General features: G+C 34.4%; 1 protein-coding gene across 1 annotated transcript in view; it reads right to left on the reverse strand.

Moving 5' to 3' along the window:
• Positions 1-6,107: 6,107 nt before the first annotated feature.
• The window catches only part of LOC121413347 (charged multivesicular body protein 1b-like), a 29,940-nt gene continuing 19,169 nt past the window's right edge, over positions 6,108-16,878 (reverse strand). Inside the window, exons 3-5 of the mRNA XM_041606133.1 lie at positions 13,046-13,261; positions 11,159-11,310; positions 6,108-6,648 (exon numbers count right to left, since the gene is read on the reverse strand). Of these exons, the coding sequence (XP_041462067.1) occupies positions 6,534-6,648; positions 11,159-11,310; positions 13,046-13,261 (483 nt within the window). The 3' untranslated portion in view covers positions 6,108-6,533. The remainder of the gene's footprint in view (positions 6,649-11,158; positions 11,311-13,045; positions 13,262-16,878) is intronic.

A 16,878-nucleotide genomic window follows, 5' to 3' on the forward strand; every position in this document is an offset into this window, starting at 1 on the left:
TCTGGTCTTCATTGCATAACTTCATAGCAATATTCAAGTCTTATGATTATAAATGAAAATTTATATACAACCTTCATTGTGATGGAAATGAAATCATGTATTAAACATCAGACTATTCAAGAGAGTAAGGCTTGACAATCAAAAGTAGATTTACTTTTTTTTCATTTTAATAAATTATTTCAAGTTTATTCTGATTCAATTTTCCAATACAATTATGTAGTGTGGTATTAATTTAGTAGTCTTTCATTAGCTATTGTGGATATGACCAATCATTTCTTGTAAAATAAGATGTTCCCTTCTTCTAAATTACCTTTGTATTTGTATAATAATGGTCATATACTTTCCAACTGATGTACTCCTGCAGCTTTAAATGGAGTAGAAAATTACAACATCTCATGAAAATTACCTGATAAAATAATAGAATCTCTGTGATCCTTTCTGTCATTTAAAACTTTCTAAGAGATCAACATTTCAGTTTATAATTAACAAATTGATATTTTCTTTCAAATAACTCGCATACAAATGAATCTCATTATTTGCTAGATAGTATGAAACAAGTTAGTAGTGTAAACTTAGCAATATTGCATGAATGAGCAGTTTCATGTATCTTGTAAGTTCAGATGATATATCAATGAAAAAACTCTTGTTGAATTATTTATTATCGATATCATTTTCCTTCTCTAAATCAATGTTGGGCTCGTAAATAAGATACATACATTGATGAGTTAGTTTCTGATAAATTAAAATGACTGGTATTGTTTAGGTAAACTATGAGTTTTATTCTTCCTAGATATGTATAGTGTGCATTAAAATTCTCTTCCAGACAGTTTTAATCTAATCAATAGGTGTTGTCATGGTTATTGTGTATCGTTCTAGTTTTACTTTCGTGACTGTGTGAGCGATATATGCTGGCATGTGCATTCTACTGGAGATCATCTGCTGAAAGCTATGTCTATTGACAAGTATAATTTTAAAATGGCCAATTAATTAATTTGGAATCCTTTTCCAAACAGAAAATAAAGATTTTTGTGTGAAGGCAAAGTAATCTTGATATCCCCAGGAGAAAGTACAATGTACAATGAAAGTATAATGATGATGATGGTGATGATGGTGATGATGGTGATGATGGTGAGATGGTGATGATGATGATGATGGTGATGGTGATGATGGTGATGATGATGGTGATGATGGTGATGATGATGGTGATGGTGAGATGATGATGATGGTGATGATGGTGATGATGGTGATGATGATGATGATGGTGATGATGGTGATCGTGATGGTAATGATGGTGAAGGTGATGGTGATGATGATGATGGTGCTGATGAGCTAAAGCCGAGGTAATAATAATAACGCGCCTCGGAATTGAACATTTCTAGATAGATGGCGCTATATAAGTGCCTATTATTATTATTATGATGGTGATGATGATGATAGTGGTGATAGAAATTATACCATGGTGTGATGATGAAGTCCCTGTTCAGATGTTTCCATTTAAATCCAATGACCTGTAATCCAAAAACCAATTAAAGTTTAAGACTGCTAAAACTATGGGAAACAAAAAATGTAAAGACTTGTTCACACTTGCATATTTCCTCAATTTATACTGTTATTTCTTCACTCTTCAGCAGGTGGATTTTTTGTTCCTAAATGTGCTGATTACAGTTCGACAGTCTTAGATTGTGTTATACTTAACTACGCATAAACACAGCTTTAAACGATAGATTAAATTAAATGGGAGTTCATATTATGGGTCAATCAAACTTATTACAAGGTAGACTCGCCATTCTAACATAAGACAAGATTATTCTGATGTTTTACATGTAAATATTTATTTCATCACTATGTACAAACTATAATCAATATTACTTAAATTACATAGTAGCATATCATGGCTGGACTGGCAAGGCCTCATATGTCATATATCAAATTTTGATTGATGATCGGATAATAAAGTTATGTTTACAGGTCCACTTAAAACCAAGCCTTATACAGTCAAACCGGCTTTAATAGGGGCCGATTTTCAATAATCACAATTTGTCTTGCAATAATTACTGTATTTCGTATTTAAACATATTCATGGAACCTGCACATAAAGACCATATAAAGTCCGCATCTCTTATCCCCCTTATTAGTATTAGGTAGTATTATATAAGTTAGTATTATATACAAGTTTAACTGTATTATGGAAATCTGTCTATGGAGGCCACCAGGTGGGCGTTTCATAAAGCAGTTTGTAAGATACAAATGACTACGCGAGACTGGTGATCCTTTCTTGTGCTATGCAATATCCATACAGAATTGAATTATGACCCAAGAACATGTTCCAGTCCTGTGTAATTTTACGAACAGCTTTATGAAACACCCACCAGGTTATGGAGACTGTTTTTCTTATCTCTCTTCCATTGTCTGGTCTGTATCTACATAAACGATTACACTAGGATTCCCCAGGAAGGCAAAGACTCTCTCATTGGATAAATTAAACATGGCAGGCATGTTTCATACTTTTCCCTAACATTTGACCTTCTTTTGTTGAGATATAAGGCTCCGTTCCCCTCCAGGGACATTTCTTTTTTATTATAACTTACAAACGAGTTTACAAACACAAATATATTATATAATATCAAAAAACATACATATACAGTACATCTATTGCTAGAAACCTGCTGATAAGAAAATACATAACCCATTGAAGACTGGGCCTGCATACGTGCATGCAGGGATAGAAGAAAAATGAATGTTTCAGCAAAACCAGCCAGACTCCAATGGTTAAGATTGAACACATTCATACTCAAAGGGTTATAGGAATATATGTTAAGCATCTGCAAAGTATATAAATATAATCACTTGTAGAATTTAGAATTATCACATTTATCACAAAAATAATGTGCTGCACAATTGATATTCTAACAACTGAAACAGCCATGATACACTTGAAAATATTCACAAGATTACTTAAAGGTATTGTTTAACTTTGCACATGTGTACAAGTGCATGTATTAGAACTAATAAACCCTGAAAACAACCATTATTGAGAATGAAAAGCTAAAACTACAAGGCAAACCCCGATTTTGTAGGCGTCTTATAGACGCCTAAATAGTATACATAAGTGTATGGGATGAAATTAAGATGGTGTTTCCGGTCACTTTATATTTCGATTTTGAAGCACTAAATAATTATTTTCGAATGCAATTTTTTCTGGGCTTCATTTTAGTAACATATCACAGACACAGGTGACAAGTGTGACCTTCCAGCTCAGATTTTTTAAAAGTCAAACCAATGTTAACCAATCATTTTAAACCTACATGTAAAGCTCTTGTCTCTGTTTTGTTGACTGTCCCAAAAGAACACATCTGGCTTCATTACACCCTCTCTTAAAACAAATGTTTAGAAACTCCTCTAAACTGATGTATTTCTGCTGTCTAGAGACTGATAAGCTTTCAAAATTATAATCTTTATATCACAGACATAAATATATCTATACATACACATAAGGAAACAAGAACACTGAAATACCTCTTAAATTGTTGCTTATATAATAATAAACATCTACACACTGGTTTTCCGACATTAATGTCATTATAATTTTTTTTTTTTTTGGGGGGGGAAGGCGTTATTTTCAAATGAAAATTCATGCAAATATCAATGTGGATTTGCCTTTTCAGCATTCCAGATCTAATCGAATGAAAGTATCCACATTGTATCTTAAGAATACCATATTATTCAGTTATATTTAAATCTAAATATAAATATATCTTGAAAAATATATACTATATATACTAAAGAAAAAAAAAACAATTAACAGGAGAACTACATGTAGTATATTTGTTAGTAACCATATCTAGTTGCTATAGTTTCCTTAGAATGAGAAACTGTCTAGAGTACTAAGCAATGATGTCACAAAAGAACATAATTTATATTAACTTTTTTTAAATCAATTTTTCTACACTTCTGTGTATTTGGAACCATGTCTCATTGGAACACAATGAAAACATAACATATCCCCCCCCACCCACCCGCTCAAATTCTGTTGGGGTCAGATCATTGGGGGTCTGAGAATAAAGCTAGTTGAATATCAATACCCTCGACCACTTCGCGTTTTACCATTGTATACCAAAATATGCTCCTGAGAATACTGAAACACAAAATTAAAAAAGAGGACATTGCATTTCAGCACTCTATACTTGCAACTTCACATTTTTTTTAAAAAATTCCAAAAAAGCTGAGTTAATATGAGACAAACATTTACAAGCATTCTAGAAAAGAAAACTCGCAAAAATATGTTGTATTTATAAAAACAATATATATGTTCATTCATCTAAATGAAAGTTTTAAAAAAAATATTAAAAAAAACTCAAGCAACTATGGTTAGAGCCTACCTGAAATTCGGAGGAAATGTTCATTCTATACTCTTCAGGAGCAGTCTTTTGTCTATGGTGCATTTTGTGATATCCAGGAAGGGATATCATATATTCGAAAACCAACAATAAGTCACCCAAAAATGAATTTTTAGATTAACATTGAGTTTGAAAAGACACATTCTAAGCTTTAACATGATAAATATTACTTGTCAGAATTGATTAACAATAATCCATACAAGTATTTGATTAAATGTAGATGAAATTCACTTAAGGAAAAAACGAGCATGAGATGTATACACTGTGCAATTTCAGTGAAACTTCCAGGCAGTCCAAAAAAAATGTGTCAAAGAAACCCTTCTGTCTTTGTTTCTATTCAACTTTACAACATGAACTTTTGACACAGTCCGAAAATAAAAAAATGTATCAAAGAAACCCTTGAGTTTCTGTCTTTGTTTCTATTCAACTTTACAACTTGAACTTTTGACAAAAAAATGAAGAGGAATTACTCTTTCGGGTAGGCTAACTCTTTGCTTTTTTAAGACCAAATGAATATTTTGGCCATTTATAGAGAACCTTCCCTGGAGACTCATTGTTGGTTTATTTTTTGGGGTGGCTGCTCACATATATTTGGTGGTCACATATATTTGGTGGTGAGAACAAATTGTCCTAAAAGTTCCTGTGCATATCAGATGTAGATTGAGACATTCTTAGCTAACTTCAAACAGGTCTTTCTATTTTCAGATTCAGTTCATACACATACCGATAATTATTATTGAGAGGGAAATTATCATTTTGTTAAAAGCTATTAAAATCATTGAATCCAATTGGCCGGGAGCAAACAATCATTGAAACAACTTATGATTCATACAATACTCTGTGGTAGTCAAATGGTTAATGGCCAATTAAATCATGTATCTTTTTTAATACACGCAAAGAGTTCATGGATGATGATTATTATACATGACACTGCTCTCAGTTACATGTACATGTATATAACCCTAAAGCCCATCGTACATTAAACCATCTGAATGCAGTCTGATTAATTCTTAAAACTTACTAAATATGAACATAAAAAAATATATAACATTCCAAGTTATCAAGTTAAAATCCACGAATAATATGAGCAATTATCAAGTTAAATCAAGTTAATTTCTACTTTGAAAGTCTGAGTAGCCACCTGTGATCAGCTTTGATTTATAGTTAAAGGACAAGTCTACCCCAACAAAAACTTGATTTGAATAAAAAGAAAATTCAACTTGTTGAATTTTCTTTTTATGTAAGCATAACACTGAAAATTTCATCAAAATCAGATGTAAAATAAGAAAGTTATGGCATTTTAAAGTTTCGCTTATTTTCAACAAAATATATGAACGAGCCAGTTACATCCAAATGAGAGAGTTGATGACATCCACTCACTCACTATTTCTTTTGTAATTTATTATATGAAATATTTATATTTTCTCGTCATTGTCATGTGAAATGAAGTTTCATTCCTCCCTGAACATATGGAATTCCATTATTTTCACATTTTGTGCTTCAGGCAAGGAGGTCTTAATCGTCAAATTCGTAAAAATTGAAATATTGTATAATTTAAACAATAAAAAACAAAAGAAATAGTGAGTGAATGACATCATCGACTCTCTCATTTGGATGTAACTGGCTTGTTCATATAACTATTTTGTTGAAAATAAAAAAAATTTGAAATGTCATAACTTTCATATTTTACATCCGATTTTGATGAAATTTTCAGCATTGTGCTTTTCTGATTTTTCTCTATTGATTCAAATCAACATTTTTCTGGGGTGGACTTGACCTTTAAATCAAAACACAATACTTCCTTTGATTGGACATAGACATTTGAAGTTAAGATGGTCATTATGCATACATAAGGATTGCAGCTCAAACAAAGCTATGTTTCAGTTTATAATATATTATTATAGAACCTCACATTACAGATAATTTTTTAAACATCCAAAATTAGCTGTACTGCAAATTGCATTTTGATCCTCAAACAATAAGTGACAGCCGTAACATTAAGTGTGCAGCGGGCTTCACTTACTCTGCCTATTACCAAATCCCCATAATTCTTTCTAGAAAAAGATGGTCACATCTAGAATGATTCTCAAAATAATTACATTTCACAGGAATGGAGTAGAATTTCCTGTACGATCATCACGCTTTCCTGAGCTCCGCTAACCTTGCTGACAATTCATCTTGTTCTGAGGCCGCTGTTGACTGACCAATACTTGCTGTCTGACCAGAGGGAAGTTCCATGTTTAACTCCAATCTAATACATGAAGAAAAGATATGGAAGAGAGAGGAAAAACAGAGGCAGGATAGATGGTGAAGAAAAAGAGAAATCAAGAAGATTGTTAACTGGGTCATCACAGACAGAGTGACTTTATTGTTTTATTTGGACAGATTTTCCTATCAAGTCTCAATCACTGGATTTAATTGCACACGGTTAACTTCTTTAGACTTACTTTATTTTCTTCATAGTAATTCAGTTCGCTTTTCGACTCTCAGGCAAAGGTGATGCCAAACAAATAATAATAATAATCATTCTATTTGCCAATGGAATTGGACAGTATATTCTCAATGATTTTTTTTCTATGAGGGCTAGCATGCCTCTGGGCAACAGTAAAGACATTGTGTATTCTTCACCTTGTTTAATGAAAATCAGTAATAAAAATTCTTATGAACAATATTCTTCTAATTCATATCAGGATACTACATCCTTATTAAATTGAGGATTATAGATCAAGGCAAAAAAAAGGTTGATTTGTCATACCTTGACCTAGTGCTGCAAGTCAGGCGGCATGTTCGGGTTCGGTTCGGTTCGGCAGGGTTCGGCAATTTTTTTCCGAACTTTGGTTCGGTTCGGGGTTCGGCAATAAATGCCAAATTAAATTTAACATAGATAGTAAAGATCGCCGACCTACAAACAAGTACAATTTGGGGATGAACTGTCATGTATTAATAATAAATTTTGTTTCTAAAAAGAATAGTTAAGATAATTGTTGAACTTTCTTTTGTTTTAATAAACAAAAAATAAGTCATTTCTACTTTCATTTTTCAAATGAAAATAAAAAAAATCAAAAGAAAAAAATAGTGATAACGAGAGAATCAGGACAGAAATAGAATTACAAAGATCAGAATATTTTTTTCACGATTATTTCATGTAGCTATAATCATGATCGATTACGATGTCATTGCCAACGCAGCTTCTCAAATTGGAAATTGTTGATCGGGAATGTCGAAATAGTAGACAAACAACCTCCACTCAACTGTTATTATACCGGTAAAATTCACATTCCAAAGAATATGAGTGTTTTAGAAAGTCCCTATTTCCTGAAAAGTGGTAAAATCTGGTCAATGAATTACTTTAAAAAGATAAAATATCAGTCCATTCTTGGTCCAGAAAGATCGACGCTACGTGACTTCAAACATATTTCTAACACGAAAATGAGTACATGGGACTGTACTGGGTATTTTAGTGTTGTGAAATCACTCGGTGTTGATCGTCAGAACTAAGACGGAACTGATAATTTATCATTTCATTTTCAGTAATTGGCCAGATTAAACCACTTTTAAGAAAATACTGACAATGGAAAAACGTTTCAAGTTTGGAATACGAATTTTACCTGTATAATAGCAACCGAGAGCAGGTTGTTTGGACTTCCTGTTTCAACTTTCCTTACCAACCATTTCTGGAACATCGATCAGGGAACATGCGTTCATTGCGTTGATTTTGTTTAAATTTTTATCTTTTTTGTTTTTTTCACCCTCATTCCTTCATCTCTTATTTATTTATCTTTTATGTTAATATGGAAATTTCAGAAGGTGGAATATATATACTTTACCATTACTTTGTCAGTCACAAGGAATTAATTTCTGTCTTTTCAATTAAATGTACATCCGATTACAGCAATACGTAATTCAACTACACTTTTTAACTGAGTTAAGCTTAAAATGTCCCCACATTTTATAAGGAAAAAATATATTCATGTTTAGGCCTGGGACGATTGTTATTATTACCATTCGATTATTTCCTGGAAAAATAATTGAATGATTCGATTGTTCGTCGGGAATCACGTCTTTTAAGTCACAATAGTTGACCTACTTTATGGTGACCCCCCCCCCATGAAGAAATCTCCATCAAAGTCACATGTTTAGCATAAATGAGGCCCTTTTCCCCCTTCTCCATGATTTTTTATATCAAAAGAAACTTCATGAAATGAGATTAAATCTTTCAGTTTATTGTTCCAATGAAAATCTTTCCTAAATCAATACTGGTACCCTGGTATTATGCATGCATCCCTCCAAGTGCCACACCCCTGCATATAAATGAATCAGCCCCGCCGAGTCCAAAGACGTAAACAACTCATTCATGAAGTATATTCTTTGAGACTGAGCCCAGGTGGAGCATTTCACTTGAAAAATTTCATCCCTTGCCCACACCATGTCCCCGCCTCCACTTGTGGCACTGCCCACGATGCTACACATGTATTTAAACAAATATTTCATTTGAAATACCTTTCAAAATTACGATTTTTTATCATTTGAACCCACATGTATAACTGGGTCTATTTTTGGAGACTAGTCGAGAAAGTACTGGTGAAGGCGGGCGCGTGTTGGAATGTTGTTTTCATTGTGTGAGGGGGATATAAAAAAGGTTGCATTGTTCTGAAACATGAAAGAAATTCTCCGGCTCCCACCCCCTATCCTTCCCTCTCTCTTTCCCTCACACGCACACACACACACAGATGGGGGAGGGGTCAATTTCTGAAGTCATGACCTTTCCTGATAATAAAGGGAACCACATGCCTTCCGCTTCATTGTTTCCCAAAGTTTCATTGGCTATCCGAAGGTCCAATCAGCTCAAGTGAGCTGGTTATGTGTTTACTTATTATTGTGCACGCACACAATGACTTATTTTGTGTATGAGGGCAAGGTCGGGTGGGATTAACATTTTCGGAGCGCTATCATGTTGGTATGTAACTGTGAATGTGATACAATCATTGATAATTTTTGAAACATTACCTCGGTAACATAATTTTAAACCTGTAAAAAACAGCTGTCATCTTTGTTTTCTTGTCATTTTATTATTATTATTTGGGTATTAGAGTTATGCCAACGTCATAATCGGGATCTGCCGAACATTCGATTAGTGTATATTTTGCTAATAGATTGGTGATTGGCGGCATGCCAATCGAACCATTCGATCAATCGATGTTTACTCCCAGGCCTATTCATGTTTATAAAAAAAATGAAAATGATAAAAAATTTAATCAAACACGAGACCGAAACTGTCATACTTGTCATTTACGAGGAATGAATTTATGTCTGGTTCTTTTTCTTTATTAAATACAAAATGATTATGTCCGATTACGATCACGATCGATTACGGCAATACGTAAATACACCACACTTTTATACCGAGTTTAGCTTCAAAATGCCCCCTCATTTTATCAAGAAAAAATATATTTATGTTAATAAAATATTCTTAAGTTGATAACAGTTCAATCAAAGACGAGATGGAAGCTATCAGTGGATTTTAAAAATATATTGAGTGGAATTCTCTTTGTGCACAATCACTAACCAATATATATTTTGTTTATTTTATAATTAAATCTATGTAGTCATCGCATTCACGCATTGCATACAAACATACTTTTTTTTGACCGAACTTCCGAACCAGGCCTTTGAGTTCGGTTCGGTTCGGTCCGGTTCGGAAGTGCCAAGTTCGGTGAACTTCCGTTCGGTTCGGCGGTTCGGCTGCAGCACTACCTTGACCAACCCTAATATTAACCTGTTATTTTCATCCAAATTTGACCCAAAAAAATTATAATTGTCATCCCTATTTCTTGATTTCTATTTCTGTTTTAATAAAAATGGCAGGGTAGAATATTACCCATCTCATGACAAGAGGACACTTGTGTATGACTGACCATCATTCTCAATTTTACATCATTTTCTGCACAATTGGCTCTATGATAAGTCCCCACCACATACAAAAGACAAAATACTGTAGACTCTGCAATATAGTTGACCTTCTATAAGTTGAATATTATCAACCATGTCAACACATTTTTTTTCGGATCAGAATAGGCAAAACATGTGTTATTTGCATCTTCTATTGCATTGCATCCAAACTGAACAGATTCCTTTAGTTCCAATAGATTCCACTTGGGCAAGTTCACTGGTAGATTTATTTTTTATATCTCACCAACACTGCTTCATTTTTGGGGGGAGCCTAAAGAGGGATAAGAGGAGGTCTGTACAATAAGGATTAATATCACATAGGTTATGTAGATTCGAATCAGTGATAGGTCAATACGCCATCACGTGACCGTAGCTGCAAGGATCAAATTTGTTATATTCTGGGTTTTGACGTCACCTCAGTGAATATAACTGCGTTGTATTGTCAATTGCGGCATTATATTCACTAAGGTGACATCACTCACATGCTTGCAAGTTGCGTAATCAGGTAGTCTATTTGATGTACGCGCTAGTGTTAACACGTCGATTGCATTAAGAACGCGCTTGATGTATTTAAAAAAAATTATATTAGGACGTACATGTAGATGGATCAGAGCTGTAGCAATACTTTCAGGTTGGAGCCAGGTTGGCGAATCCACATGGACTATATAATATAACAGATATTGCCTGGTCTATCATTTTGATAAATAACATTTCAACTCCCCTCCGAAGCTATATTTGCCCCTCCGGATTATATTTTGCCCGAAGCGCGCAACTCTAGGTAGGTAATATCTGTTATATTATACACTACTCACCCGTGTTCATCTGCTACCTGTGCCATAAGACTATCTACATCAGCCTGGGGGACATTGAGAGTTGTACTACCAGCCATAGATTCATCCATAACTTGTGTCTGCACGTCCAGGTCTTCAAACTGCTTTTCAAACTTCTCCATCAACGCACTGACCTACAACACACAGACAAGAAATTCTACATCAATGAAAAAGTTTAGAGTTTTCAAGAGTCACGCATGTACAGGGAGCTTTAAATTCAAGGAGGACATAGAAAAACCAAGACTGGGGGAGGAGAGTATGAGGCTTGGGTGGAGGATGGATGATGAGGATGGATAATCATGCGAAGTTGAGGGATAAGGGTAATTGCAACGTGTCTGAGCTGAATCCGGCCATCCTGTTCAATAATGACAAAAATAGAAATAAACTACTAATTACCGACTTCACTAACATGTGACTTATTGTGTGCGATACAGACAGGAAAGTAATAAACATGACCCCGGGAACCATAAAGCTTTGAAAAAGCACTTAAAACATATATTTTGAATGGTCTGAAAATGCATTCCTTAACAAGTAGCATGAAACCCTACCCTTAGCAAGTAATAGCTACAGAATCAACCCTCAACAACTATTGGGTATGAAACATAACTCCAATAATGAGTTTCATTTCATTATTTCCACTTCAACATAAAAGCTTTTCAAACATAACCATTGTCATAGTAATATTAATAACTTTGGTGAGAGGATTTTAAAAAGCACATAAATGGCTTGTTGGAAATAACCCTCACAAAGGTACGATAATCCTAACAAACAAACAGTAAAACTGCTGTGAAACTCTGCAATTTAGGAGGCTGGAAAAAAAGGGATAAACTTTTATATATCTCCCTGATAAGCCACAGCGTACAAGGGTATAATATAATTGAATCTAGAGATATATAACAAACATACCATAATTTTAAAATGGTAAAAAGTTAATTATCTACAGTACAGAGTAACTGTAACAGTTTTAAACTCATTTGATTAGTTTACCCTTCAAAATCCCTTAGGCTGAACCTTGGATATATGCAATCCACTTCAAAATTCAGGTACACTTTAACAAAATATGTTTTAATGGTAATATATTCAGCAAGTCAGATGTAAAGGAGAACCACACTAAGATGTTTTCTTTTTCTTCCACGTCAAAATCAAATTCAAGCAAGTGGGAGATAAAATGGGCCAATCATTGTTGATTCTATAAAATAGAACTTAAAGGAGAATGAAACCATTGGAACAAGATAGCTTGTGTGAAAACAGAAAAATCAAAGAAACAGATCAACAAAAATTTGAGAAAAATCAGAAAAATAATTAGAAAGTTATGAACATTTGAATATTGCGATCACAAATGCTATGGCGATAGCAAATTGGCAATGTGACAAACATGTGTGATGTCACTTGTGAACAACTCTCCCCATTACTTTAGTATATATTTCACTTGAATTGCCTCTTTTATCACATCTATCCATAGATCATGTGTTCTTTCTACATGAGGGCATGTAATACATATTTTTTAAGAATACATCATGGATAAAGAGTTTGTATCATCATAAGAAAAAGCAAAAAGAGACATGTTGAGGGTATTTTATAGTCCACCAAAGGGAAAGTTGTTCATCAGTGACATCACACATCCTTGTGACCTTGTCGCATTTCCAATGGGAGGATCTCCATAGCATTTAAGTGATTGCAATATTCAAATGCTCATGACTTTCTCATTATTTGTCCGATTTTTCTCAAACTTCCTTTATTCTTATTCTTAGATTTTTCTGTTTCTACACAAGCCTCTTTATTCCAAAGGATTCATTCTACTTTAATCTGAGTCAGTTTTGGTATGAGTAAAATTACCTGATTGGGCTGGAGGGACTCATAATTTATTACCTTTTCAAGATTCATTGACTTCAATGCAGAATCCATAGACTTGACCACCCCTGACATTGATGAAGTGACCTGTTTCATAGTAACGGCTGTCTGGACCCTCTGAGATACTGCATCAACTCTTGAAGACATCCTAAGGAAGTTCAAGGCCTGATTCTTTTGTCTGATTGCGTTCTCAGCGTGTATCCTGGCGCCGTCAACATTGCCCTTCTGTATAGCCTATCAACGATTGAAATCAATTTTTCAAAATCTGATTTTAGAAATAATTCAAATACTGCATGTTTTCCTTGAGTATCTTATGAAGAGATTGCATGCACACTTCCAAAAGGCTTGGATACCTTGTCAAAAGTCAGCACTACATGTACATCTTTCCCGCAGGGAACCTGCAAGTGGTGTGTACATGTAATTACTATTTCTCACATTTAATCACAGACATGGGAGAAAGAGATGCACAGCTCCCTTATTCTTGCGAAAAACATGGCACAGACTTTTGACAAGGTTCATAATATTGTTACACCTACAAAGGCTTTTGTTTATAAAAGTAACTGTTACGTTTCATGTATACAATGAATAAAGTTTACCAAAGGACTGTTTCACTACAGAGCATTATAAAGCGATGACACAGATTCATGGTTAAGAGGTCATGTGCAGAGGAGATATTTGAATCAATTGGTGAATACAATCCCTGTGCATCTCACTATTAAGTAATATGTACATGTAATAAATGGGCAATTCCAAGCAAAAGTGGACATTTTCCTAAAATTTATATTGGCTCTACAGTGTATTTCAAATCTGGATCAAATTTTTCTATCAATACTCATATGGAATTTCATAAATACAAAAGGGGAACATAATTAGTCACATTTTTTTCCCTTAGGGGAAGGCGGGGTAAGTTGTGACAGTTTTTGCTTTTTGCATGTTAGAATTGATATGATTAATAATCTTGTCGAAATAAGTACCTTGCCTTGAAATTTGATTCTTCTGAAATATTTTCCACCTACATGTATATATAACTTTCTATCCCCACACTGAAAGTCATCGTGACCTTTGAAAAAAACGATGTCAAATGGCTCAACTTGCCCCATATATGGGGTAAGTTTGAGCCACCTTCTGGGGTAAGTTGAGACACAAAAACTATGTACAAAATGTATGAGGGGAGAACCAGCATGTCAATTTTTTGTTTAAAGTCTTTTCACTTGCTAATTCTCTATAAATACTAATATCCTTTAAAAGGAAAAGAGCAGTCATGTAAATTTGCTCCTTTCAGCCAGCATTTCAATCGATTTTTATGGTTTGTTTGTTTTTCAAGATACATTACCATAAGAATTACCATGGCTCAACTTGCCCCATGCTGTTTGGCTCAACTTACCCCAGTCCGAACTTAGTGCGATAATTTTGTATCCACACATTTATTATGCATCCATCATATAAAAGACTATGACAAGAATGAAGATCCATACCTGGACTAATAATGTTGTTATCATGTCTTTATTATATTCAAAGACGTGTGTGTTTATAAAGCACTTATCTATTTCACACTCTTTTTTACTTTTTTGGCTGAAATTCATATTTTTCCCTCTAAAAAACTACTTTTTGTTTCAAAGTTGAAAACAATGTGGTGGGGTTAGAGGTTATGCTATGGGTCTTCAATACATGACACCACCACAATTTCTGACTCATTATTGGCCTGGGGCTGGTGGCTCAACTTGCCCCTATGCTCAACTTACCCCGCCTTCCCCTATGCATCTCCTTATAGGAGAATCCGAACTATACAAGAAATTCTATACATGGGACTACATATATTGTTTTTTACTTAATTTCAATTTAACAGAAATCTATTGCTTGTTTTGTAAAATTTTCTTTTGGATAATCTGAAGGTCATCATTTTACATCATATCAAACAAAAGTTTTAAAATATAAGTTCATTTTATGTTGCCAGTGAGTGAATATTTCTCATGTCACTCCGTAACCGTCACTCCGTGACCGGGTATGGGTTTACATTTTAAGTTGTAATTAATGAAATAATACACCAATTTTTTAATGTAATGCAGCATATTAAAGCTAGAACAACATAGAATCCAATCAATAAATCAAAAGTATGATAGCAATTCAAAATTCAGAGTTTGAGCAATATGTTTTCTCCTCAAATATGCATGTCCATTTTGCGTCACTCCGTAACCATGATTTATGAATATTCATATCTCATTAATTCAGTGGATCAAAATAATGAATTTTATCATTTTGAAAAGTGGGTTTCAGCAACTACTGTCAGATACCATTTCTTTCCAAATAACTATTCAAATATGGTTGATATCTTTGTTTGAATGCAAAAAAGTTGTTTCTGAATGTCACTCCGTAAACGTGGAACTGCCCAAATGCACTAGCATATCCAGTATCAACTACATGTATGACAAAACAAGTGGAACGCCTCTGGCAGTGTCGCCTGCATTACGCGATTCAATATAGCAACAGTGCTGACTTTTATTAAATCAGCTATTGCATAATTATTCACAAAAGAAAACACTCATATGATGATAAAGTACTGTCCATTGACCCAACATGACCATAATCATATGACCTAAGACATGTGCAAAACATACTTGATATTGACCCTCATGTCTTTTTCATGAACTATCGTCGCACACACCACGAACCGTCCTCTCTGCGCACTTCAATGCGAAAGTTACTTTTGCAGAAAACGCATTTACAGAAAAGTTTTTTTAAAACCAGCAATAAGTGCACCTACACGTACAAGGAGAGCAAATTATTTACCAGTGTTTTCGTTAAAAAGTTTCATCCCGTATCTTTATATTTTCTTGCAGTTAATTATTTACGCCACAGTGGGCAACGTAACAGAGAGGACGGTTCGTGGAATAGATACAGTGCGCTTAACTTTCGCATCGAAGTGCGCAGAGAGGACGGTTCGTGGTGCGTGTGACGGTATGTGCACTCATTACTTGACGCTCTCAGAATACAGTGTGCTGAAATGAGCACAATAAAGTGCAAGTCTGTACAAATCATGGTGTGAAAACACAGATTCAAACCACCACCTTTGAACTCGGGCCATAGTTTCAGCATAATGCCCCATGATGCACTGCAAAGTCAAGTAAACCTTTATATCTAGCCATCTTGCAATGGCTATTGGAAAGTGGACCAAAGGAAAAAAAATTGCAGGCATTGATGTATCATTGATTTAATTCAATAATCTGTCTTGTACTTCTTCTGAACATATTACGCATTTTCCTCTGGATGTACATGTATAATACAGGCATAGACGGAAGAGAAAAATGCCCCCATATTGTAATTTTTCCACAAATTTGACGATCACCTTGTCATGGCTTTGTTTCTACCCCGGGGGGGGGGGGGCACTTCCATTGACGAGTGGATATCGTGCGCGACCATGGGGTCTCGAAGAGCACCCTAAACACTTATGTTCCATATTCTGAAAATGCACCCCTTAACAAGATTGGAAACAAAACGATACTCTTGGCAAGTATTCTCTGAAATGAACCCCTAAACAAGTACAGCGATATTTTATTGTTATGTCACCGGTCCTAGATCTGTTTTACCTTTACACATCATTTTGGTTTAATACAGTCAGCCCCACCTTCCACACCTCGCGCAAATCGGACTCTAAACACGTAGTGTAAGGGCAAAAAGGACATCCTTTATAAAACATTTTAATTTTGTTTTATCATCCCCACAAATTTGATCCTAAACACGTAGCTTTCCTTGCGAAATAAATACCCTTTTTTCATTATTTTTGTGTTTTTGACACCCTTATCACGTTACGTACGTAACATGCCCTATCTTGAAAATGACATCCTTTTTACATG

The sequence above is a fragment of the Lytechinus variegatus genome, chromosome 4 (assembly GCF_018143015.1).
Source record: "Lytechinus variegatus isolate NC3 chromosome 4, Lvar_3.0, whole genome shotgun sequence".
Taxonomy (NCBI): domain Eukaryota; kingdom Metazoa; phylum Echinodermata; class Echinoidea; order Temnopleuroida; family Toxopneustidae; genus Lytechinus; species Lytechinus variegatus.